General features: G+C 45.3%; 1 protein-coding gene across 1 annotated transcript in view; it reads left to right on the forward strand.

Annotated features, from left to right (window-relative positions):
* The window catches only part of naaladl2 (N-acetylated alpha-linked acidic dipeptidase like 2), a gene marked incomplete at its 3' end in the record, with an annotated part of 270,856 nt that overhangs the window by 102,521 nt on the left and 141,831 nt on the right, over nt 1-26,504 (forward strand). Inside the window, exons 3-4 of the mRNA XM_084163867.1 lie at nt 12,284-12,557; nt 24,700-24,819. Coding sequence (XP_084019993.1) covers nt 12,284-12,557; nt 24,700-24,819 — 394 coding nt within the window. The remainder of the gene's footprint in view (nt 1-12,283; nt 12,558-24,699; nt 24,820-26,504) is intronic.

Here is a 26,504-nt window from a genome sequence, read left to right on the forward strand (position 1 = left end):
CCGACTCTATTCTCTGGGTATATCAATGATGTCGCTCTTGCTGCTGGTGACTCTCAGATCCACCTCTACGCAGACGACACCATTGTGTATACATCTGGCCCTTCATTGGACACTGTGTTAACAAACCTCCAAATGAGCTTCAATGCCATACAACATTCCTTCCGTAGCCTCCAACTGCTCTTAAACGCTAGTAAAACTAAATGCATGCTTTTCAATCGAACGCTGCTTGCACCCGCCCGCCCGACTAGAATCACTACTCTTGGCGGGTCTGTCTTAGAATATGTGGACAACTACAAATACCTAGGTGTCTGGTTAGACCGTAAACTCTCCTTCCACATTAAGCATCTCCAATCCAAAGTTAAATCTAGAATCGGCTCCCTCTTTCGCAACGAAGCCTCCTTCACTCATGCTGCCAAACATGCCCTCGTAAAACTGACTATCCTACCGATCCTTGACTTTGTTGATGTCATTTACAAAATAGCCTCCAACACTCTCAGCAAATTTTGTAGCTCAGTTGGTAGAGCATGGCGTTTGCAATGCCAGGGTTGTGGGTTCTATTCCCACGGGGAAATCTTGTATGAAAAATAAAATGCACTAACTAACTGTAAGTCACTCTGGATAAGAGCGTCTGCTAAATGACTAAAATGTCAAATGTAAATTGGATGTAGTCTATCACAGTGCCATCCGTTTTGTCACCAAAGCCCCATTTACTTCCCACCATTGTGACCTGTACGCTCTCGTTGGCTGGCCCTCACTACATATTCGTCGCCAAACCCACTGGCTCCAGGTCATCTATAAATCTCTGCTAGGCAAATCCCCGCCTTATCTTAGCTCATTGGTCACCATAGTAACACCCACCCGAAGTATGCGCTCCAGCAGGTATATCTCACTGGTCATCCCCAAAGCCAACACCTCCTTTGGCCGCCATTCCTTCCAGTTCTCTGCTACTAATGACTGGAACGAACTGCAACAATCTCTGAAGCTGGAGACACTTATCTCCCTCACAAACTTTAAGCATCAGTTGTCAGAGCAGCTTACTGATCACTGCACCTGTACACAGCCCATCTGTAATTAGCCCACCCAAATACCTCATCCCCATATTGTTATTTATTTTGCTCATTTGCACCCCAGTATCTCTATTTGCACATCATCTTCTGAACATCTATCAATCAAGTGTTAATACTAAATTGTATTTATTTTATTGCCTTACCTCCATAACTTACTACATTTGCACACACTGTATATAGATTTTCTATTGTGTTACTGACTGTATGTTTTGTTTTTCCCATGTGTAACTCTGTGTTGTTCTTTTTATCGCACTGCTTTGCTTTATCTTGGCCAGGTCGCAGTTGTAAATGAGAACTTGTTCTCAACTGGCCTACCTGGTTAAATAAAGATGTACCGCTCTCACCTACCGTCAATCAAGCATGTCAATGCGGAGCTATGCTGAGCTCACCGCATTGTTAAAACATTTGGGAGGCGCACGGCATCACTGTACGGAGCTCGATTTGGCCTCCGAAAGCCTCCAGAGGTACTGCCATTGCGTCACACCTTCTGTACGGAGCATCCGGACCACTTTTACAGATCAAACATAAATTGGCTGGGCCTTCCCGAGTGGCGCAGTGGTCTAAGGTACTGTGCCACTAGAGATCCTGGTTCGAGTCCAGGCTCTGCCGCGACCGGGAGACCCATGGGGCGGCGCACAATTGGCCCAGCGTCGTCCAGGGTAGGTTTGGCTGTCAGGGATGTTCTTGTCCTATAGCGCACTAGCGACTCCTGTGGCCGGGCGCAGTGCACGCTGACTCGGTCACCAGCTGTACAATGTTTCCTCCGACACATTGGTGCGGCTGGCTTCCTGGTTAAGCGGGCACTGTGTCAAGAAGCAGTGTGGCTTGGTAGGGTTATGTTTCGGAGGACGCACGCCTCTCCCGTGTCTGTACGGGAGTTGCAGCGATGGGACAAGACTGTAACTACCAATTGGATACCCTAAAATTGGCTTTTAGGGTGTAGTGCTGCTGGAGCTCAAAGGAAAACAAAATACAGGATAGCTATATAGTTTGTTAACACCATCTGCTTTAATTTGCTCACGAAAAAGTGATTGAATAAGATCTAAATGCATATTCCCATGAAACGGATTGAGATCAAATGATTGGCATGCAGATGCAGTTTGGACATGAAGAATGTGGCCAACATTTTGTATTCATATAGTCTACACTGTCCTGCGAATGTCCTGCAAAATCATCATGTTGTCCCGCATTTGGGTACTTTAAATGTGGTCACCATAGCGTAGCTCCAAGCCATATCCAAAATCCCAGCTTGAGTCTTTGCTCATTCTGATTTGAATAATGTGGGGAATATGGTTTAGCAGGTGGCTGTAAAATGTTGTTTTTCATTGATCATCAATCATAATTATCAGTATTCTGCACTATGACACATGGCACAATGATTATGGGAATTGCAATAAGCCACTTGCTGTTCAATCATAGCTGATTCAGCCACCATATGCTTTCTGATTATTTAAAGAATGTAGTGTCCTATATGTCAATGACAAGGGCTTCTACTGCAGGCTGGACAGCCACTGAAGGCTAGTGTCCCGTTGACATACTGTGTCTCTGAATCCCAATTTACGCTCCAGTCATTTCACATCTCCTTTGGCAAGGCTCCAGCATGCAGCAGTCTCTCAAACCCAAGTCTCTGTGCCAATGAGAGTCACTCTGATAGATAGGACTCACGACAGAATGAGGAGAAACCCATTATGAGAAACTCAAGAGAGTTGAAATACAATACTGGATGATAAGTTATTCTCCTGGAACAATATGTTGGATTTGTTCCAAAGTTAGAGATGGTTGACTGCCTTGCTGATCTCCTTGTTGGTCTTTGCTATTGGAGGGTTTGGTTGTTGGTGGGTTCATGGTCACTGGGTCCTACTTCTGATGATTGGAAGAAAGACGTCTGAGGCTAAGTAGCCACTCTGGAGGCATTCAGCTGCACAGCACCAAGACCAGGGCTAGCGTTACTTCCTCACAGGCAGCTTTGAATTCCAGAAGCACAGAGTGACATTCAAGCCTTATGTGTGTGCCTGGGCAGGGTGTGTGTGCCAGAAATATGAAAGTGAAGCACAGCTCCTGAATCCAAGATTATTCATCTGTCTGCAGAGAGGAGTTTCTGTATCTGGCAGTGGCCTCTTTCTTTACCAGGCAACGCAGGCCTTCCTTCCCAGTGCTGATATGAAGCTTTCCATGTTAATGTATCCGTTTCACACACAGAACATTAATGCAATGTGAACACATGACATGTGGTAGGGGTTTGGGTCAAGCCCCATAATGCAAAAGATTGATGTCATGGATCACTGGGTAGACATGGTTGTTAACATGGCGTACAGTAGGCCTGTCTAACAATGTGCAAATGTCAAATTGTATTGTTAGTCATAGTGTATCATAAAGCCAGTGGTCAATGCAGTGAAGCAGAAACAAGCTGTGATTAATCCTTGAAGATCCGTGCACAGTATATGTATTCATAAAGAGGTCTGCAGCCCTCCCATGGGATTCAGGCAGCAGTTGGCAATTCTATCTTTTAAAAGACACCTCTTGACCGCGGACAGTTAAAATATGGGGTTCAAGCTCTGCTTCTCATCTTCCGTGTGTGGTTCACCACTCCACTGGGTAACATCTTATCCTACGGGTCAGTTTGACCTCATCACATTTAAATAATGAATGATGAAAAGCATAATTTTTTACTATCAGATTTGAATGAATATCTTATGAATTGCCAAATTGACCAGTAATGCCATGTGGTTGTTTCTTTTATGTTTTTTTTTAGACATAATATGAGAGTTAAAGAGGGAGAGTACATCTAGAGACACCATGTAGTGATTCTTCCCTCTTTCTCTCTCTCTCTCTCTCTCTCTCTCTCTCTCTCTCTCTCTCGTTCCCTCAGTCCCCTCCCTCTGTAAAGCATTTCTATTACATTCACCTGCAGAGATGACTTTCTGCCAAGCGGAATTCCTGTGCCCATTTTTTATTTTAATTAGGGCGGTGGGATTTGCTTTCTCTGATTCCTTGAAAAAAGGAGTTACATTGTTACTCTCAATAACTTCCTTCCTCTCCTACAGACTTGTCGGCCTGATTATGTTGAAAGAGGAAAGAAAGACTACGTAGGGCTTTGAGAGTGGTAAAACCGGACACGTTACCTAAACCCAACATGATTTTGTGTTCTACGTGCATTTGTGGTCATGTTTTATTTCCCTCCCTTTGAGCCTCTGTGGGTTGAGGCATTGAGCAGTGCGTGTTGCAGAATGCTAAGTCCTCCACTGGAGTTTCTGTGAGGGGGTGGATTTGTGCTAACAGCCAGAGCCAGTGATTAAAACACAGAGGGGCCAAAGAGAGGCTAAAGGGCAGGAGTTACTGTAATCCAGGGAAAAGCGACCTCCTTACACACACACACATGCTTGTCCTGATGCCAGTTTACTGACGGCCTTTTGGACACTAGAGAGTCCGCGGGGAGTGGGCAGCTCTGTTGGGTTGATACAGGAAGGGTACATCTCATTGACAAACTGACACAGCTCTCAAAGGCTGTGGCCCTGAGCCAGATAGTCCACTAGGAGTGAGGTAGTCCTTCCTGCTTGGTGGAAGAGAAGGCTCTTCACCAAGGCCATATCTTCAAAGATGTGTCTTCTCAGCATTGATTGTCAAGGGAATTTGTCCTTGTCCTCCTTACTTATTTGCTTGCTTACGGTGACGAATGTCTATCCAATATCTATCCAACCAGGCAGATCTGTGTATGTGTGCACGTGCGCTGTGCATGTAGGCTGCATAAGTGTGTGAGCGCATCCATGCTTTTATGTTGGTATGCTTGTTAGGGACATAAGCATATTATACATGTGTTACTTTGGTGTGCTGTGTACTGTGTGCTCATGTGAGGTTTTAGTTTGTAAGGGTTTGCAGTAGTTTCTAAGGCTTGTCTCTCACCAAGAGTAGGTTGTCTTACTTTATCTTTAGAATCTACCTCTGTTCCTCTTCCCTGCGCTCCCCGGCTCACTGAGCTACTCCAGATGAATAGAATCTGTGGATAACTTCCTGGATTGGAGATAAGATATTCTCCCTCTGACAAAAACACTGGCAGATCGGTGGAAGAGACTTTCACAGCAAAAACAGATTTAGTTTTTCCTTGTTCCTAGCTGTGTTTCTAAAATGCTATTATTGGTGCACGTCTCAGCAAATTGGGCACACTTTAGTATAAAACACTTTGTGCCGTTAGGCCTAAATGTTTGTTAGGAACACTGACACTGAAATGGTGACATGCAATGGTGTTAACGCTACACTTAGACATCTATTATACCATATTATACCATATTATGCTATATTATGGTAAAGCAGGGTAGAGCCAATGGAAAGGGATTTTATTGGTGTGCGTGAATATGTAATGCAATGCAGCACAGTATTTAATGATGCATATATTTGATTTACAATACATGCTCTACAACCATTTATTTTGATACATATGTACATACAAACGGGCCACGTATTTCATGGTGATTCTGTTCCCTGTAATCAAACACAGCCATATTCACATGAAACAAACACATTGAACAATAGTTGTAGTCGATGAAATGTGCATCAAAATATGCATTATGTTAGCCTTTTAATTGTGTAAGAGAAATATTGTATGTCTCATGCCCCAGAACATAGGAAACACACACTCTACGCTCGCATTGTTGTTCTACACCTGAACTGATGGCTTTTATCGCCAAATATGGATGTTCCCTTTGTTCAAAGGAGCTGTCTGGCACACCCTTCTTTTCTCTATCTCCATCTCACTAAACACAGTGTTGTCACCTCCTCTCAGGTTGGATGGATCCATTACCAGCTGCAGGATGTGATCACAGAGACGCTTAAGCAATGTCAGAGGAAGGCCCTCAAAATTGTCAAAGACTCCAGCCACCCTAGTCATAGACTGTTCTCTCTGCTACCGCACGGCAAGCGGTACCGGAGCGCCAAGTCTAGGTCCAAAAGGCTTCTCAACAGCTTCTACCCGCAAGCCATAAGACTCCTGAACAGCCTATCATGGCTACCCGGACTATTTGCACTGCCCCCCCCCCATCTTTTTACGCTGCTGCTACTCTGTTAATTATTTATGCATAGTCACTTTAACTCCACCCACATGTACATATTACCTCAACTACCTCAACTAGCCGAACATTGACTCTGCACCGGTACCCCCCTGTATATAGCCTCCCTACTGTTATTTTATTTTACTTCTGCTCTTTTTTTCTCAACACTCTTTTGTTGTTGTTGTTTTATTTTATTTTACATTGTTGGTTAAGGGCTGTAAGTAAGCATTTCACGGTAATGTCTACACGTGTTGTATTCGGCACATGTGGCAAATACAATTTGATTTGATTAGATTTGATTGTTCTACATTACCCATGCAGATGTGTACGATATGTCAGGAGCTTATTTTTGGGGCTGCGTGCTGAAAGACAAACGCTCGCCTTCATCTGAAGGGTTCATCAGGAGTTTAAGAGCAGTCTTTTGTTTCCCTCCGACAGGCTTTGACATCAGCGTCTGTGGATGATTCCGGTCCTCTCTGTCCATTTCTGTGTAGTATTGTCAAGGACTAGGCTATTATTTGTTCATGATATCAGTTGTCATGGCTCCATTTCAACGCAAATGTGACGCCCAGTTCAAAATTATGATAATAACAGATAATAATCTTTCTGTTATCTTTTTCTCATTATGCCCTAAGTACAGATTTATACCAAGTCTTGTAACTAGACAATATCCAAGTATGGCAAACTAACAGCAACTATGCTGGAGGAAAAGTCTTGCACAGTGGTCACCAACCTTTTCTGAGTCAAGATCACTGTCTGAGTCAAAATGCAAGCCGAGATCTACCGCTCAGATATTTTTAAAACATGACTTAAAAAAATGTAAGCCTAAGCAACATGGACCTATTAAAAACGGTTCTGTAGCAATGAGGTTTGTGCAGTAGGCTACAGGCCCAAGACATTATCACTGCATATTGGCTATGCTTGAATTGCCCTGCCAATGTTGTTCTTCTCAGACCACTTTGAAATTATATTTCAAAATTTGCGGTATATGATCACACTGATAATATATCATTTTGAGAGCTTGGAACTGTAAGGTTCTATCTGCAAAAAGATGATTCTGAGATAATTGGCTTTAAAGTTCCGAACCCTCATTGGTTTGAAAAGTGTCAGCAATTTTTATATTTTATTATATTGAACTTTATAACATGAATTGGGGTATTTAGAGCACTATATAGGTAGAGAACATTGAACAGAACACAGCTGTGTCAATAACTCAATTTGGACAAAAATGCAGATAGAACCTTAGTCCCAAGCTCTCGAAATGTTGTTGTATTACTTGTGAGTGAGCATAATAATTTGCTTTTTTTAAAAATTTTACTGGACTGATGGCCTGCATCTGATGGTCCGTCTGAAGGGAGGGAGGGAGAGAGCAGCGGAGAAGCTGCCTCTTACCGTCACTCCGCTGAGACTGACCAAAAAAGGCACACAGTCTTCCAGCTGATGGCGAAACTAAGTCACACTGCATTATTTCTGCATTAATTCATGTTGGTACTCCTATGACCAGAGAAAGTGAATTATTCCTCGATATTAAAAAAGACACAAGCCGCTAATAATAACAACGCAAGCTTATCGATACACTTTGCTACTCATTCATTGCAGCTGCAGTGCTGGTTGTAGCGTGAGTGGAAGTAGGGAGAAGCATGTTTTATGGCTTATAAAAGTGTTGACAATGAAGTGCTGAATAACAACTTAAACAGTAACTTACTCATAAAAACAGCAGCTGTTCATTGTATTTTATTGACAGTTTCTCTCTAGTAACGGTTTTAAAAGATTGGAAATCTCACAGTAATAACTTTGCTGTACGTTCGAGGAAACTGCAGACACAGTGATCTGAGCTATCTGATTGGCCAGTGGTAGGCCTATAGGTGCACTTGATTTGCTCTCTGGGCCTGCCGGGTAGGCAGAGTTTTACCTTCAGACACATTAAATGGTTAAAAATGGGAACACTTTGCCTTCCTGGTGCTAGAGCAGCTGAATCATGTGCAAAACAAATAAAAAAAGAGTGTGAAATGAAAACAATTAAAAATAGGAACATAAGGCTTTATCGTTGGGTTTTTTACAGAAATGTTTGGTGATCGACTAGGAATGCCTTGGAGATCGAACGGTTGGTGACCACTGGTCTAGCATTTTAATATGCAGTACGGTCGATCACCTCATCTTAAGGTGAAATATAGAGGAGTCAGACACTCTGCGTTGAAACACAGGTGGGTATAGCCGGCCAGGTAGGGATATCTCCCATCTTTTCCTTTGTCAGCGCTTCAACAGTGAAGCCTCTCTTGGGACCCAGATATAGAGGGGCAGGGAGCTATAGCACTTTTTTAAAGATCAGGGGCCGGTCCTGCCAGCATTATCATCCATAATAGCATTATGCCACGGTTCAACAGCCACAAAGACAGTTTCTATCAATTGGCCAGGCCCTGGTCGACAGTACCCCAGATACCCCCGGTGACCATATCTACCACAGACACGAATCCACCAGCTGTCAATCACCGTCACTCAGATGCATTTAATTAGGAGAGCAAGATGGCAATAACAGTGAGCCAGGAGCCAGGTCTTATTTTGGGTATTTATTTACTCAAATAGTGGTCTGGGAGGATAAAAATGCCTCCAGTAAAGATTGTCCAAATACAATCCCACACAAACAGAAGCTTTTATTTTCCCATAACGCATTACAGTATTTGTGAAGGGAAGTTGTGAATTTTGTAGGATTAACAACCCCAAGTGACAACTCAATAACCCGGCTGACTCTAAAGTAGAGTAGAATATTGTTGTTGGGGAGAATGTTTAGTGTAGGTCCTAGTCTGCAGGGTGTATGTATCTATCTATAACAGTCTCCCTAACAGATGGCCCAAACGGAGCTCTCTGCCATCTTCTAGTCTGCGGGCCGAGTGCGTCTCGACCATCGCCAGGAGCAGCAGCCAGTGCGTTTGTGTGTGTCAGAATCCCAGCTCTCTTCGCCGGCTGTGAGGAGGCTTCAGTCAGCCAACCAAGCTGTTGAGTGGCACCCTGTGGTGTGGGACTTGGGCCCCAGTCCTGTGAATCATGTTGTCTCAAGTGGTGCTGTGTGTGATGACATCAGGTATCCTACGTATCCCACCTCTCCTCCCAAATGGTATTTAACTACCACTGTTCTAGGAGACAGTGACCCAGGCCAGGTAGTGGTGTACAAAGATGTGGACTCCTCCACCTAATAGTGATGTCTGAATGACTCGTTCTTAACCATAACTGCTGCGAGGCTGGTTTACCATGATTATTGGGAATTGGAATACAGTTGTGACTGCAACTCCCCATTGATGACAGCAGAATGTAAGAAATGATCCATATCCAAACCTAGGTATTCCTTTGGATTGTTGCAGGAGTGCCGTCTTTGTGTTTAGTGGCCAACATGTTCAGGATTCAGAGAAAGTGGGATGTTGACGGTCCAGAATTGACATTTTGGAGGAAACGCATGGCAGAGACACTGATGAAGATTTCTGGTATCTCAAATTAGGGCCACTTATCTATTTAGAATAGCCCAACGTACTGTATCATTCGGAGCTCAACCAAGTGTAATAGCATGTATTTGGGGCCATTCTAATGCTCATGAATCCCTGGAGGCGTTTGACTGTTGTTCACTCATCTTCCAAGCTGGGTGGTGGATGTCATTTTCAAGGTGTTCAGAGATCTGTTTATGACTGACTGGTTTATTTATTACTGTTTTCCTCCTAAACTTGCCCTTTCCTAGGGTCAGGAACAGGGGGTCTTTCTGTCTACGTTATTTTGATGTGTCACTCCTGAGGTCAAAACAAGAGATACTGTTTGGAAATGTCAAACCAAATAATGCGTAGAATTGTAATGTAATGTCTTTATATTCAGTGACACAGAGCTAGTTTCAGTGTAATGCTCTGGTACTTCTTACCTTTAATGGGATCAGTAAAACACAATATGAATACTATGGTTAAGATAATTGTCCTTTTAGCCAGTCTCTTTTGGCCTTTATGACGTGAGATGTGTTTTAGTTGTCAAATAAACAGACTTTTATGCAGACTCCATTAGATGTCTGTATTTGATGGGGACATTGAATAATGTCCTCAGAACCTTATCTCCCAAACAGATAGAGTCCTGTATTTACCCATTTCAGGTTAACCCTTCTTGTTAAAAAAGTTGTCAATGTGCTGTTCTTCCTCTTTTTTCATTCATCGTCTTGGAACTGGAATTGATTATTTATTTCTAATATCACCAACAGTGGGTGGATAAAGTGAATTTCTCCTTGTAATATTTAAAACAAAAAAGTTCAAAGCTCAGACTAAAATCCCAAGTTAATAAGAGGTCTGGGTAAAACGTTTTGGTTTTATTTAAAGAAAACTAAATTCTGCTTCAGTCTTTTATGTCTGTTCTTTTGCATCATAGTACTGTGTCTCTTGGTAGATGAACATGAACAAATTGAATCAGTCATGATTTAGAGGATAAAATACATCAGTATTCCTTGAATGTAAGTTAAATGTGGTTTGGCTCAGTTATCTGCTTTTACATCATTTTGGCATGATCAATTACAGTGCCTTCGAAAAGTATTCAGACCCCCTGACTTGTTCCACATTTTGTTACGTTACAGCCTTATTCTAAAATTGATTCAATCATTTTTTTTCTTTCATCAATCTACACACAATATCCCATAATGACAAAGCAAAAATAGGTTTTTAGACATTTTTGCAAATGTATTAAAAACAAAAAATTGAAATATCACATTTATATAAGTATCAGACCCTTTACTCAGTACTTTGTTGAAGCATCTTTGGCAGCGATTACAGCCTCGAGTCTTCTTGGGTATGACGCTACAAGCTTGGCACACCTGTATTTGGGGAGTTTCTCCCATTCTTCTCTACAGATCCTCTCAAGCTCTGTCAGGTTGGATGGGGAGCATCCCTGCACAGCTGACTAGTCTCCCAGTCCCTGCCGCTGAAAACATCCCGACAGCATGATGCTGCCACCACCATGCATCACCGTAGGGATGGTGCCATGTTTCCTCCAGAATTGACGCTTGGCATTCAGGCCAAAGAGTTCAATCTTGGTATGATCAGACCAGAGAATCTTGTCTCATGGTCTGAGAGTCCTTTAGGCACCTTTTGGCAAACTCCAAGTGGTCTGTCATGTGCCTTACTGAGGAGTGACTTTCGTCTGGCCACTCTACCATAAAGGCCTGATTGGTGGAGTGCTGCAGAGATGGTTGTAATTCTGGAAGGTTCTCCAATCTCCACAGAGGAACTCTGGAGCTCTGTCAAAGTGACCATCGGGTTCTTGGTCACCTCCCTGACCAAGGCCCTTCTCCCCTGAATGCTCAGTTTGGTCGAGCGGCCAGCTCTAGGAAGTGTCTTGGTGGTCCAAACTTCTTCCATTTAAGAATGATGGAGGCCACTGTGTTCTTGGGGACCTTCAATGCTGCAGAAATGTTTTGGTACCCTTCCACAGTACTGTGCCTCGACACAATCCTGTCTCTGAGCTCTACGGACAATTCCTTTGACCTTATGGCTTATTTTTTGCTCTGACATGCACTGTCAACTGTAGGACCTTATATAGACAGGTGTGTGCCTTTCCAAATCATGTTCAATCAATTGAATATAATCCATTTTAGAATAAGGCTTGAAACGTAACAAAATGTGGGAAAAGGGAAGGGGTCTGAATACTTTCCGAATGCACTGTATATCCTTTCAGGGTACATACATCTACCTCTGTGCCACATTTGGGGCTTTTATCACAAGGTTTACTATTGGGTCCACATTTTCAATTTAGCCGCACACCACTAGTATACAGAGGAGAGATACTTTTTTCAGTCTTCCATATTAACACAGAAATTCTGGTAAATTGAGTTTTTTTTGTTGGAAACTAGTTGCTTGACAAATTCATTTTTTTCTTGTTGAAATTATGACATTTTTGACCTGTTGATGCTTTTGGGTTAAGACCAATTTACCAAGACTGGTTCAAAATACATCATGGAAAAAAGTAGACTTTATTCTGTCACAGATATCCTGAACACCGGTAGTGTGAATAATAACTAAAATTAACTATGTGTTAATTAGCCAAATTGATAATGAGTAATTGCTTTGGTAAATCTGTTTCCAAAGCATCTGCCAGGATTCCTGTCACACTCAGTAGTAAACAGACATTCATAACTACATCTCTTTCTCTGTCTCCCATCAGGGCTTTCATTAGCATATCAGACGACAGCGATGAGGCCAGGGCTAAGCACCTGTACCAACAGTGGACAGACCTGGGCTTGACGGACGTCCAGCTGGCCAATTACAGTGTCCTCCTCAGCCTGCCTGGCCCCTCCTCCAGCAGAATTGTGGACCGGGCCAGCCATGAGTGTTTCCTGCCAAGCGGGAGTCAGTGTGACCCCAGGAACCACAACAACAACCCCACAGCAGACCAACACTTCTCCTACGCTGCCTACTCTGCCACAGGCAGTCTAGAGGTACAGCACACTCACCCTGTCTTATTCTCTGGTGGACAGCAGAAGGCAGTAACCTCAGGCTGGTTAATGCTATGTTCCCCAGTCATCTCCTGGTTCTCCACCACCAACTATTGTCACCATCTGTGTGTGCGGTATTCCTGACTTGGACGGTAGTAGCAGCCCTGCCCTCTACCTGGCTGGTTCCAGTTAGCTTTGTTTCTCATCCCTGCTTCTCCATCACAGCTGTGATCACCCAAAAGGCCACAGCGAAAGGTCAAAACTAAAATGTTAAAGTTGGTCCACAGTTCAGGTATATCAAAATCACAGCCCAATTTTCTGAGTCACAATACACATCCCTTCTCTGCAGAATATGAGCGCACTGCTGGCTACAGTCAGAATATTTACAAGACACAGGCGCAAATGCATCCTTGAGATTGAAGGTTAATCCAAGTCATTATGCAAATCTGTCCACACACTTGCAGACATAAGAAATATAGCAGGGCTATTTTTAGAGGTTATGCTTTCTGTCTCCAGGGCAACACAGAGAGAGAGAGTCTGAAGGAGATGGCTGTTATCCCCTTGAGTGCTGAGTGGGCTAAAGGCACAGGAGAACAGTTGGAGAATACAAAGTCTGAATGCAAAGTATACTCCAAGCCTAGTCCTCTGCATCTGTCTCCCCAAAACAGGAGTCAAAGTCATCCATCACCGGCCTGGTTCCATGCACTGTTCAGTGTGCTGCCTTGAATTAAATGGCATTTGCAATATCTAAACGTCAGTTTAGAAAAACAAATATGGCTAGTTTGATGGATGAAAGGCCTGGGGACTCCATAGTAATGTCCTGGGCTGAGGCTCCACGGGATCTGTCATCTCTGAGCCTGTCGCGGTGACAGAGGGGTCAGTGAGCAATTCGCATTATTCCACTCCCCATTCACAGCATCACAGAGAGAGAGAAAGAGTAAAAAATGCACCACCTCTTACAGGAAAACATACTGACAGTTGTAACCTAATTGAACATATATGAAATATACATGCATTAAAAGTCCACCTTAACACAAGCCAGCCATCAGAGGATGTATAGAGAGAAATAGAAGTTCAAGTGGCAATGGAGATCAAATTCACTGTGCAGCTATACATTTTTAAAGAGCGGACATTATGAAGTTAATCACAAAGATCATGCTGTTCCACACTCAGTCTTTTACTAATGGCATAGAAATAGATTCTGTTTCATGAGTTTGTGGGGTTCATTTGGTAAAAGTCCTATTTAAAGCTGGGCAGTGACTATCTTTCTCTCAAACAGAGAAAATATGTGATTCTCTCTTTATCTTAGTCATCCAACTGTACTTTACTGCCTTGTCACATCATCTCTAACTTTACAATGAAAATTACTCTGGAACAATATAGCGAAGGAATGTAGACCGGAAGAAAACAACATCATCAACATCATTAACAACATGGAGTATAACATGACCATTTTAGCTTGGTCGAGCTGTACGTCCTCAGCAGTCAGACCAAGATTCTCCTCAGGGTAATCAGGCTCTGTTTGAAGAATGAATTACCATTTTTTGAGCCCTGCAACACATTCATAAACTATACTCTTAGAAAAAAGGGTTCCAAAAGGGTTCTTTGCAGAGAGATAGGGTTCTACCAAGAACCGTTTTGATCTGAAGAACCCTTTTTAAAAGACAAAGGTTATTTTTAAGGCAAAGGGTTCTATGTATAATTTCTTACATCCTAAGAACCATTTTTGGAAGAAAGGGTTATTTGATGATTCTTTGGAAGGCAAGATGGGTTCTACATAGAACCATATATCATATTTCCCCATGCTCTATTTACATTTTCATTTACATTGTCGTCATTTAGCAGATGCTTTTTTTTGGGGGGGGGGGGGGGGGTGGAGTAAGGAGGGGTAAAATGATTACTTTATCCTATCCCAGGTATTCCTTAAAGAGGTGGGGTTTCAAGTGTCTCCGGAAGGTGGTGAATGACTCCGCTGTCCTGGCGTCGTGAGGGAGCTTGTTCCACCATTGGGCTACCAGAGCAGCGAACAGTTTTGACTGGGCTGAGCGGGAACTGTGCTTCCGCAGAGGGAGGGAGGCCAGCATGCCAGAGGTGGATGAACGCAATGCCCTCGTTTAGGTGTAGGGACTGATCAGAGCCTGAAGGTACGGAGGTGCCGTTCCACTCACAGCTCCGTAGGCAAGCACCATGGTCTTGTAGCAGATGCGAGCTTCAACTGGAAGCCAGTGGAGTGTGCGAAGGAGCAGGGTGACGTGAGAGAACTTGGGAAGGTTGAACACCAGACGGGCTGCGGCGTTCTGGATGAGTTGTAGGGGTTTAATGGCACAGGCAGGGAGCCCAGCCAACAGCGAGTTGCAGTAATCCAGACGGGAGATGACAAGTGCCTGGATTAGGACCTGTGCCGCTTCCTGTGTAAGGCAGGGTCGTACTCTGCGAATGTTGTAGAGCATGAACCTACAGGATCGGGTCACCGCCTTGATGTTAGCGGAGAACGACAGGGTGTTGTCCAGGGTCACGCCAAGGCTCTTTGCACTCTGGGAGGAGGACACAACGGAGTTGTCAACCATGATGGCGAGATCATGGAACGGGCAGTCCTTCCCCGGGAGGAAGAGCAGCTCCGTCTTGCCGAGGTTCAGCTTGAGGTGGTGATCCGTCATCCACACTGATATGTCTGTCAGACATGCAGAAATGCGATTCGCCACCTGGTTATCAGAAGGGGGAAAGGAGAATATTCATTGTGTGTCGTCTGCGTAGCAATGATAGGAGAGGCCATGTGAGGATATGACAGAGCCAAGTGACTTGGTGTATAGCGAGAATAGGAGAGGGCCTAGAACTGAGCCCTGGGGGACACCAGTGGTGAGAGCACGTGGTGCAGAGACAGATTCTTGCCACGCCACCTGGTAGGAGCGACCTGTCAGGTAGGACGCAATCCAAGAGTGAGCCGCGCCGGAGATGCCCAACTCGGAGAGGGTGGAGAGGAGGATCTGATGGTTCACAGTATCAAAGGCAGCAGATAGGTCTAGAAGGACGAGAGCAGAGGAGAGAGAGTTAGCTTTAGCAGTGCGGAGAGCCTCCGTGACACAGAGAAGAGAAGTCTCAGTTGAATGACCAGTCTTGAAACCTGACTGGTTTGGATCAAGAAGGTCATTCTGAGAGAGATAGCAAGAGAGTTGGCTAAAGATGGCACGCTCAAGTGTTTTGGAGAGAAAAGAAAGAAGGGATACTGGTCTGTAGTTGTTGACATTGGAGGGATCGAGTGTAGGTTTTTTGAGAAGGGGTGCAACTCTCGCTCTCTTGAAGACAGACGGGACATAGCCAGCGGTCAAGGATGAGTTGATGAGCGAGGTGAGGTAAGGGAGAAGGTCTCCGGAAATGGTCTGGAGAAGAGAGGAGGGGATAGGGTCAAGCGGGCAGGTTGTTGGGCGGCCGGCCGTCACAAGTCGCAAGATTTCATCTGGAGAGAGAGGGGAGAAAGAAGTCAAAGCATAGGGTAGGGCAGTGTGAGCAGGACCAGCGGTGTCATTTGACTTAACAAACGAGGATCGGATGTCGTCAACCTTCTTTTCAAAATGGTTGACGAAGTCATCTACAGAGAGGGAGGAGGGGGGGGAGGGGGAGGAGGATTCAGCAGGGAGGAGAAGGTGGCAAAGAGCTTCCTAGGGTTAGAGGCAGATGCTTGGAATTTAGAGTAGTAGAAAGTGGCTTTAGCAGCAGAAACAGAGGAAGAAAATGTAGAGAGGAGGGAGTGAAAAGATGCCAGGTCCGCAGGGAGTCTAGTTTTCCTCCATTTCCACTCGGCTGCCCGGAGCCCTGTTCTGTGAGCTCGCAATGAGTCGTCAAGCCACGGAGCAGGAGGGGAGGACCGAGCCGGCCGGGAGGATAGGGGACATAGAGAGTCAAAAGATGCAGAAAGGGAGGAGAGGAGGGTTGAGGAGGCAGAATCAGGAGATTGGAGGGAGAAGGATTGAGCAGAGGGAAGAGATGATAGGATGGAAGAGGAGAGAGTAGCGGGAGAGAGAGATCGAAGGTTGCGACGGCGCATTACCATCTGAGTAGGGGCAGAGTGAGTAGTGTTGGAGGAGAACGAGAGAGAAAAGGATGCAAAGTAGTGGTCGGAGACTTGGAGGGTAGTTGCAGTGAGATTAGTAGAAGAACAGCATCTAGTAAAGATGAGGTCAAGCGTATTGCCTGCCTTGTGAGTAGGGGGGGGGGGGGGGGGCGGTGAGAGGGTGAGGTCAAAAGAGGAGAGTAGTGGAAAGAAGGAGGCAGAGAGAAATTAGTCAAAGGTAGACGTAGGGAGGTTAAAGTCACCCAGTACTGTGAGGGGTGAGCCATCCTCAGGAAAGGAACTTATCAAGGCATCAAGCTCATTGATGAACTCTCCAAGGGAACCTGGCATGGAATTCAAATGAGGAGATAGACAGATGGGTCAGGGGAGAAAGAGAGAATGTCCACTTGGGAGAGATGAGGATTCCTGTGCCACCACCCCACTGACCAGATGCTCTCGGGGTATGCGAGAACACATGGTCAGACGAGGAGAGAGCAGTAGGAGTAGCAGTGTTTTCTGTGGTAATCCATGTTTCCGTCAGCGCCAAGAAGTCGAGAGACTGGAGGGTAGCATAGGCTGAGATTAACTCTGCCTTGTTGGCCGCAGAACGGCAGTTCCACAGGCTGCCGGAGACCTAGAACTCCACGTGGGTTGTGCGTGCAGGGACCACCAGGTTAGAGTGGCAGCAGCCACGCGGTGTGAGGCGTTTGTATAGCCTGTGCGGAGAGGAGAGAACAGGGATAGACAGACACATAGTTGACAGGCTACAGAAAACGGCTACAATAATGCAAAGGAGATCAGAATGAAATGAACTAAACATCTGGGAAAGTGAGAGAAAGGGGCCTCCCTCACTTACGTTTCACTGAAGCACCCAAATACAACTCTCCCAACTTCCACCTCAGAAACTATAATTGTTGTAAACTACAGCGGTTCAATGTTTTCTAGGAATAGACTAACTTAGTTTATTCAGCTAGCTAACTTGGTACATTATTATTCTGTGAAAACCGTCCAGGGCACCGAATCCTATGACGCCACAGCCAATTAGCATGCCAGCCTCCAACAACACGGTTTAGCACCAATACTCAGCCACAACAAACCACCAGTGTGTCAACACGCCAAGCAGATCATTCGTGTCCGTGTCTAACGTTGTGTAAAGTTCTGGGTTAGTCCCGACAGCTTGAGCGAGTCCGTTGTCAACTTATTCAGCCAGTTAGTTAGCTAGAATAGTTTGCATACTAGCTAGCCATTGCTCTCTGCCCCCCCCAAAAAAAAAACTCCTCCCACGGCACGAACACACAGAGAGAGCCAAGCTAACGTTAACTCGTCACCCATGTCCCGAATTCCCTTGAACGACTCTGGTTACCAGTATGTAAAAACAAAACACAAATGTAGGTTATAACTTACCCCTAGCAGCTACTGTTAGCCAGCCAAGTGCAAAGCTAGCCACTGAATCGACTTAGCCAGTTCGCTAGGTCGTTCCAGCTATTGTTTAGTTAGCTATCCAGGTAGCAACAAGCTAGCTACATTGTGTTTGGCACTCGCTATAGGCGGCATGCATTTTTTGTTAAGAAATGTCATTTTAAAGATGAAAACATTCTGCCCACACCTCAACAGAAATGTGATCACATTTGCCATTGCGCTTTCTTTTAGCAACTATCATGGCTCAGTTCCAACATCTCCAAATCACACAGCAAATTAAGGCATTGTTCTTACCATAAAAAGTAAATAGAGGGCGTTTTCCAGGCGGGGTTGTTCACGAACGCACAAATATAGTTTATCAATAAAACATGCTTATATGTTCCGTGCCACAAATCCCAATAATTTGTTGCACAGGCAAATCAGGGCCGGACTACTGCATTTGGGCCCCCAGGAAAAAATATAAAATAAAACAATTGCAGGGTGATTTTCAGAATTGTTTGTTTTAACATTTTTCTGCATGTATATTGATTGATTGATACATTTTATGCTACACAACGATACATTACATACATTTTTGTAAACTAAACAAGTCTTTAAGTAGTTGGACTTATTGCACCTATTACTGAGATGGTTGTTCCAGTTTAGATCACTGAGGTAGTCTCAGTATTTAATCTTCCCTACCCTGGCAGTCATTCTGAATGCAGGTTGCTTGTGATACAACATTTCGCTTGTTGGATATCTTAACTCTGGCTGGATTCCGATAGGAATTACACATCATTTTGCAGGTCAGCATAATGTGTCTTGCAGGCCTGATGTGGTCTGTAAACCAGCAGTTTCCTAACACCACTGTGTTAGGGTATAACTAGGCCATCAACAAAAGGCCTTATGATATGCATTCGGAAAGTATTCAGACCACTTGACTTTTTGCACAGTTTGTTACGCTACAGCCTTATTCAAAAATCCATTAAATAGTTTTTTCCCCTCATCAATCTACACACAATACCCCATAATGACAAAGCAAAAACAGGTTTTTAGAAATTTAGAAATTTTAGCTAATCTATAAAAAATACAAACCGAAATATTATATTTACATAAGTATTCAGACCCTTTACGCAGTATTTTGTTGAAGCACCTTTGGCAGCGATTACAGCCTTGAGTCTTCTTGGGTATGATGCCACAAGCTTGGCACACCTGTATTTGGGGAGTTTCTCCCATTCTTCTCTGCAGATCCTATCAAGCTCTGTCAGGTTGGATGGGGCGTTGTTGCACAGCAATTTTCAGGTCTCTCCAGAGATGTTCGACCGGGTTCAAATCCGGGCTCTGGCCGGGCCACTCAAGGACATTCAGAGACTTGTCCCGAAGCAACTCCTGAGTTGTCTTGGCTGTGTTCTTAAGGTCGTTGTCCTGTTGGAAGGTGAACCTTCGTCCCAGTCTGAGGTCCTGAGCGCTCTGGAGCAGGTTTTCATCAAGGATCTTGCCGTTCTTCTTTCCCTCGATCCTGACTAGTCTCCCAGTCCCTGCCACTGAAAAACATCCCCACAGCATGATGCTGCCATCACCATGCTTCACCGTAGGGATGATGCCAGGTTTCCTCCAGACGTGACGCTTGGCATTCAGGCCAAAGAGTTCAATCTTGGTTTCATCAGACCAGAGAATCTTGTTTCTCATGGTCTGAGAGTCCTTTAGGTGCCTTTTGGCAAACTCCAAACAGGCTGTCATGTTCCTTTTACTGAGGAGTGGCTTCCGTTTGGCCACTCTACCATAAAGGCCTGATTGGTGGAGTGCTGCAGAGATGGTTGTCCTTCTGGAAGGTTCTCCCATCTCCACAGAGGAACTCTGGAGCTCTGTCAGAGTGACCATCGGGTTCTTGGTCACCTCCCTGACCAAGGCCCTTCTCCCCTGATTGCTCAGTTTGGCCGGGCGGCCAGCTCTAGGTAGAGTGTTGGTGGTTCCAAACTTCTTCCATTTATGAATAATGGAGGCCACTGTGTTCTTGGGGACGTTTAATGCTGCAGACATTTTTTGGTACCCTTCCCCAAATCTGTGCCTCGACACAATCCTGTCTCGGAGCTCTACGGACAATTCCTTCAACCTCATGGATTGGTTTTTGCTCTGACATGCACTGTCAACTGTAGGACCTTATATAGACAGGTGTGTGCCTTTCCAAATCATGTCCAATCAATTGAATTTACCACAGGTGGACTCCAATCAAGTTGTAGAAACATCTCAAGGATGATCAAAGGAAACTGGATGCACCTGAGCTCAATTTCGAGTCTCATGGCAATACTGAATACTTATGTAAATAAGATTGATGAGGAAATGTTTTTATTTAATCCATTTTAGAATAAGGCTGTAACGTCACAAAATGTGAAAAAAGTCAAGGGGTCTGAATACTTACCGAATGCACTGTATATAATGTATTGTCATAAATAATTACATTTTAAAGGCTAATTAGGCTGGTGGAACCGTTCATAGAGGGTTCTAGGAAGAACCTTTAGATGATAGAATGATTATTGGTAGAACCCTTCATAGATGGTTCTCGGTAGAACCATATACAGGGGGTTCTATGAAGAACCCTACATAGAGGGTTCTACCTAGCACCAAAAAGGGTTCCCCCTTGGGGACAAACTGAAGAACCCTATATGGTTCTACTTAGCACCTTTGTTTTCTAAGAGTGTACACTACCTGCCTCGGCCTCACTCATTAAAGTACTGTATCATCAGTCACATGGAACTGCCTAGAACAATATCCTAGATATTCTCTTATCCATGCACCGGTACACTAAGACAACTACAGTAGACCAAAATCATATCTCGCTGTCTCTTTTTAGTGGGGATTTCCATTCATTTGAGATTTGCTCCTCTGAAGGAAATAGTGTAACAGTACCTGTTTAAAAATGAATGCATGGCCTTGCCTCATTACACTTTCTGTAAGTCGTCTTGTGTTAATATTTCATAGCATGGAAATCTAATTTCATATAGACACAAAGACATTTAATTCAGCCGTTGTTTCTGTCAAGCTGGCTCTGGAGAATTGCAGTGTTTTTAATCTGAGCAAGGAGCAGCCAGAGCAGAGCAGGGTGGAGAAAATAAGGCATACTGCCTCTTCTGGCTCTGATTGTGTTAACTCCACATAATAGCTTTTTAAATACATGAGCCTGTGCCAGGATGTCTCCTGCTGGACCCAGAGCAAACAAAGACATCCACCAAGGGAATTGATATTCTTACTTGTTCAGCAGTACTTCTTTGGACAAGTGGTGTTTGAGTCCCCCTTCCAGTCTCCCTGTTTTAGTAAACAATCCCAATGTTTATAATGTTTGTAATGCTCTACTGTTGCATGTAATGCATGGCTCTCGTTCTGGTATGATTATGTTACAGTAGAAGTGTTCAATTTACATTTCATTGAGAGGGAATTGAATTTGCAGGACATGTTGCCACCCTCTCTGTCTGAGGCATAATAACAGCCCCTGATTGAGGTGGCAATTCAACTCCTCAACATGATAATAGTTAATTATTGGGGGATTTTTGCTCCTTTCAATCAAGTGATGGAAAAACAAACATTGCCTCCCTCATCCACCACATAGGCCAGATGAATAGTGAACGGAGAAGAATTCATCTGGTGTACAGAAGAAATATGCTCAGTGCAGCAAGCAACATCGTTAATTTAATTACGTCTGGAAAGAAAAAAGAGATTCTCAGTCAGACTAGAAATCTCTCTGCATTTCAATTTGGTGTCAGTTCCGTGGAGTTTAACGGAGCGCTTTTATGATGCAAATGCTGACAAGGGTGATAAATCTCCCACTCCCCTGTTCTCCTCATGCAAACAAGATGTACTCTGTGTCACGCCCTGGCTCTGGGGACTCTTGTATGTTGAGCCAGGGTGTTAGTTTCGTTGTGTAGAGTCTATGTTTCGTGTTTCTATGGTATGTTCTAGGTTATGTGTTTCTGTGTTGGCCGGGGTGGTTCTCAATCAGAGGCAACGAGAATCAGCTGTTGCTTGTTGTCTCTGATTGGGAACCATACTTAGGCAGCCTTGTGTGCACTTGTTATTCGTGGGATCTTGTTCCGTATTTGGTTTGTGTTATTGACCGAGGACTTCATGTTTCGTTTTGTTGTTTTGTATTTTGTAATCATTGTTTAAGTTCTCATTAAAGAGATGTACGCATATCACGCTGCGCCTTGGTCCACTCATTATGACGATCGTGACAGAAGATCCCACCAAAACAGGACCAAGCAGCGTGCCCAGGAGCAGACAGCCTGGACTTGGGAGGAGATCTTGGACGGGCAGGGCTCCTGGACTTGGGAGGAAATCCAGGCCGGTATGGATCACCGTCCGTGGGAGGAGACGGTGGAGGCGCGCCATAGAGAGGAGCAGCGGCGCCAACCGGGCCGACGTCGGACACGCAAGAGGCAACCCCAAGAAATGTTTAGGGGGGGGCACACGGCATGGACGACAGGGCTGCTGGAGGCAGCTACAGGGCGAGTTTGGGGATTAGGAGAGGAGGCCACCGGGTTTGGGGGGCTGGAAGGGAGGTTGGCGGAGCCTAGAGGTAGAGCAGAGCCAACTCCCCATACTCAGGCTAGGCAGTGTGAGACTGGGCAGGTTCCGAGGTATGCGGAGCTGCGTACTGTGCCGCGAGTGGTCCGGCACAGTCCGGTACGTCCTGTGCGAGCACCACGCACGTGTCGTGCTAAGGTGGGCATGCAGCCAGGACGGAGTGTGCCGGCTCAACGCTCGTGGCCTCCAGTACCCCTCCTCGGTCCCGGATATCCTGCGCCAGTGTCACGTGCTGTAGTGCCAGTGCGAGTACACAGCCCTGTACGTCCTGTGCTGATGCCTCACACAGAGTGTGTAAAAATAGGCATTCAGCCAGGACGGGTTGTGTCAGCTCTTCGCTCCAGACCTCCAGTCCGTCTCCACAGCCCGGTCCGGCCTGTTCCTGCCCCTCGCACCAAGCCTATGGTGCGCGTCGCCAGCCCGGCCCGGCCTGTTCCTGCCCCTCGCACCAAGCAAATGGTGCGCGTCGCCAGCCCGGCCCGGCCTGTTCCTGCTCCCCGCACCAAGCCTATGGTGCGCGTCGCCAGCCCGGCCCGGCCTGTTCCTGCCCCTCGCACCAAGCAAAGGGTGCGCGTTGCCAGCCCGGCCCGGCCGGTCCTGCTCCCCGCACCAAGCCTATGGTGCGCGTCGCCAGCCCGGCCCGGCCCGTTCCTGCTCCCCGCACCAAACTAATGGTGCGCTTCGTCAGCCCGGTCCGGCCCATTCCTGCTCCCCGCACCAAGCCAATGGTGCGCGTCGTCAGTCCGGTCCGGCCTGTTCCTGCTCCCCGCACCAAGCCTGTGGTGCGCGTCGCCAGCCTGGTCCGGCCCGTTCCTGCTCCCTGCACCAAGTCAGTGGTGCGCGTCATCAGCCCGGTCCGGCCCGTTCCTGCTCCCCGCACCAAGCCAATGGTGCGCTTCGTCAGCCCGGTCCGGCCCATTCCTGCTCCCCGCACCAAGCCAATGGTGCACATCGTCAGTCCGGTCTGGCCTGTTCCTGCTCCCCGCACCAAGCCTGTGGTGCGCGTCGCCAGCCCGGTCCGGCCCGTTCCTGCTCTCCGCACCAAGTCAGTGGTGCGCGTCGTCAGCCCGGTCCGGCCCATACCTGCTCCCCGCATCAAGCCTGTGGTGCGCGTCGTCAGTCCGGCACAGCCTGTGCCCGTTTCACCGGTGCCTGGTCAGGTACCGGTCAGCTGCTCCACACCGGAGCCTAAGCAATCCGCTCCACCGATGTCCAGTCCAGCTCCAGCCAGCGGGGCCAGACCAGACCAGGGGCACTACGGGGGGGTTGTTAGAGGGTGGTGGTCACGCCCGGAGCCGGATCCGCCTCCGAGGAGGAATGCCCACCCGGCCCCTCCCCTGTTGGGTTTATGTTGGCGCGGTCGCAGTCCGCGCATTTGGGGGGGGGGGGGGGGTACTGTCACGCCCTGGCTCTGGGGACTCTTGTATGTTGAGCCAGGGTGTTAGTTTCGTTGTGTAGAGTCTATGTTTCGTGTTTCTATGGTATGTTCTAGGTTATGTGTTTCTGTGTTGGCCGGGGTGGTTCTCAATCAGAGGCGAGAATCAGCTGTTGCTTGTTGTCTCTGATTGGGAACCATACTTAGGCAGCCTTGTGTGCACTTGTTATTCGTGGGATCTTGTTCCGTGTTTGGTTTGTGTTATTGACCGAGGACTTCATGTTTCGTTTTGTTGTTTTGTTGTTTTGTATTTTGTAATCATCGTTTAAGTTCTCATTAAAGAGATGTCCGCATATCACGCTGCGCCTTGGTCCACTCATTATGACGATCGTGACACTCTGCTTACCGGCATCGCGTTTCATTTGCCCCCAGGCCACATGAAAAATGAATTGGGCCCAGGTAATGCAGCAGGAGAGTCCCACTCAGAAAAAGCATCGCTGCTGTGACTCCTCGCTCAACTCCACAACTTTTCTTTAACTTTCAGTCTTGCTCCTCCAGCACACAGACAGACGTTTGTTCATTAGTCATTATTGTGCCTTCCAAACCCCTCCACAGGTGTGATTGTGGATGCCATTTGCAAAATGATTGCACCTATTATTCCGATTCAGTTGCAGTTAATCTTTTCTGCCTTTTGTACCAATGGTTTAAAATAGTCTGATATTTATTTTCTCCTTTCTCCATTTAAGGCTGTGGTAGTGGATGTGCAGTATGGAGGTTTGGAGGACATGAGAAGAGCCAGAACTACAATGAATGTCACCAAACAGATTGCACTATTAAAACTTGGACAAGCGCCCTTACTTTACAAGGTAAGAATCAAAGGTTGGACATCCATCAAATTTCCTTTTCGATCAATATCTAATAATTCAAGATACAGGGGCAGGCTGGTTGGTATGTGTTGTGTTGACCCCCAGGGTGTTGTCAGTTTGCCTGACGACTCATACTGAATTAAATGCCACTGCTTTATCTATCGCTATGTGGAGAAGAAATGCTAGTGGGCATGGCGTTTGGCCGGAGCGATGTGGTTGGGTAGCCAGGCTAGATGGCAGTGGTCTGAGCAAAAGGATAGATCTCTGCTAAATGACGAAAATGTAAATGTAAATAGTAATACAGAATCTCATATGATGTTTGCTCTATTACAATGATATAATTTGTATCTCTCTATTTTTACCCAAGATGGATGTTCAGTATTTGGCTGCTCCATGGGCATGTAGGAAGTCTCAAAGAGACTGTGAATAGCGTTGAACCACATCCAATAACCAAGCCATGCCAATGTCAGTCCAATGTCAGGTTGACGGTTTACTGATAATGACACATTATTCATCATGATTAATGCAATGGAAGGGTTCCTTTTTGTATGTCTTATTTGAGAAAATGTTTTGAATTCAGAGAAAGTAGCCTAGTGATCAATTGTAGCTTTTAGTAGAATATTTATTGCATTTTTTATTTATTTTTTACTTTAAAAAATATCAACCATAAACCTTGTACAGTATCTTTTTTATCACTTGAGTTAACTTGTTTTAGGACTTATGGTAGCTTGTTTGTTCTGTGTTACCTTGTTATTGTTGTTGTGGTATTCCGTCTGGAAAACAAGTGCCACAATATGTTCTTTGCACAATGGACTATTTAGATAGAAAAAGTAGCAGGATCAGTAAATGGGGTCCAAATTGTGACCTTAAATTTGAACTGTTAGTTTACTGATGCATTTGGAGGATTTTCTCAGAACCTCATTGCTCTGTAATCACCCAAAATGAACTGTTCCTGCTTTGTTTAATGTTGGGGTGTTACTAGGAGATTAAGAACAAGCATCTCATCATATCCAGCACTGTGAAAGTGTTTACCCTTTGCGCCTCTTTGAGCAGCCCATTTGCATGGAGTACCTTGATTTAATCTGTTCCTCTCCAGATGCAGCATCATTTAGAGTGCTGTATGTTTGTTTACCTAGCATGCCCCCAATTTTCAGTCCTCTCTGCTCAAAACATCACACGTGTTGGTGTCATTATTGATTTTCACAAACTAGTTACAACCTCATTGATAAATGGATAAGATAAAGCACATGTGCACCAGCAGGCTAATTGTACATATTATCCTGTTTTTGAATGTCTAAGACCTTGTATTTGGTCATTTAGAAGAAAAATGACCACTGAAGGTTGATTGACTTATCTGAGGTGTTTTCACCCTGAGATATTGTGGCGGTGCTAATAGCTTCCTGATCAGTACCTAGCCATTCATTGTGTTTTCCTCTAACTGTGAGATAGGACTGTTGCCTTAGTGATATACACAGTATAGTGGATGTAATTTCAGGAAGCTATGGCAATGTAATTTATTTATAGTTTTCATATATGTAGACCGCCATTCGAGATAACAGTTCCCTGACAATATAAAAGCAGCACACTCAATTTTCTGTAAAATCTCTTTCCTTTTTTGGCAAAATCAGTCTCTGAATGAACAGCACGTAATATCGACCTTTGCATCATTTAACATCTTGTTTAAA

Source organism: Coregonus lavaretus (assembly GCF_964263955.1).
Source record: "Coregonus lavaretus genome assembly, chromosome: 6".
Lineage (NCBI taxonomy): Eukaryota > Metazoa > Chordata > Actinopteri > Salmoniformes > Salmonidae > Coregonus > Coregonus lavaretus.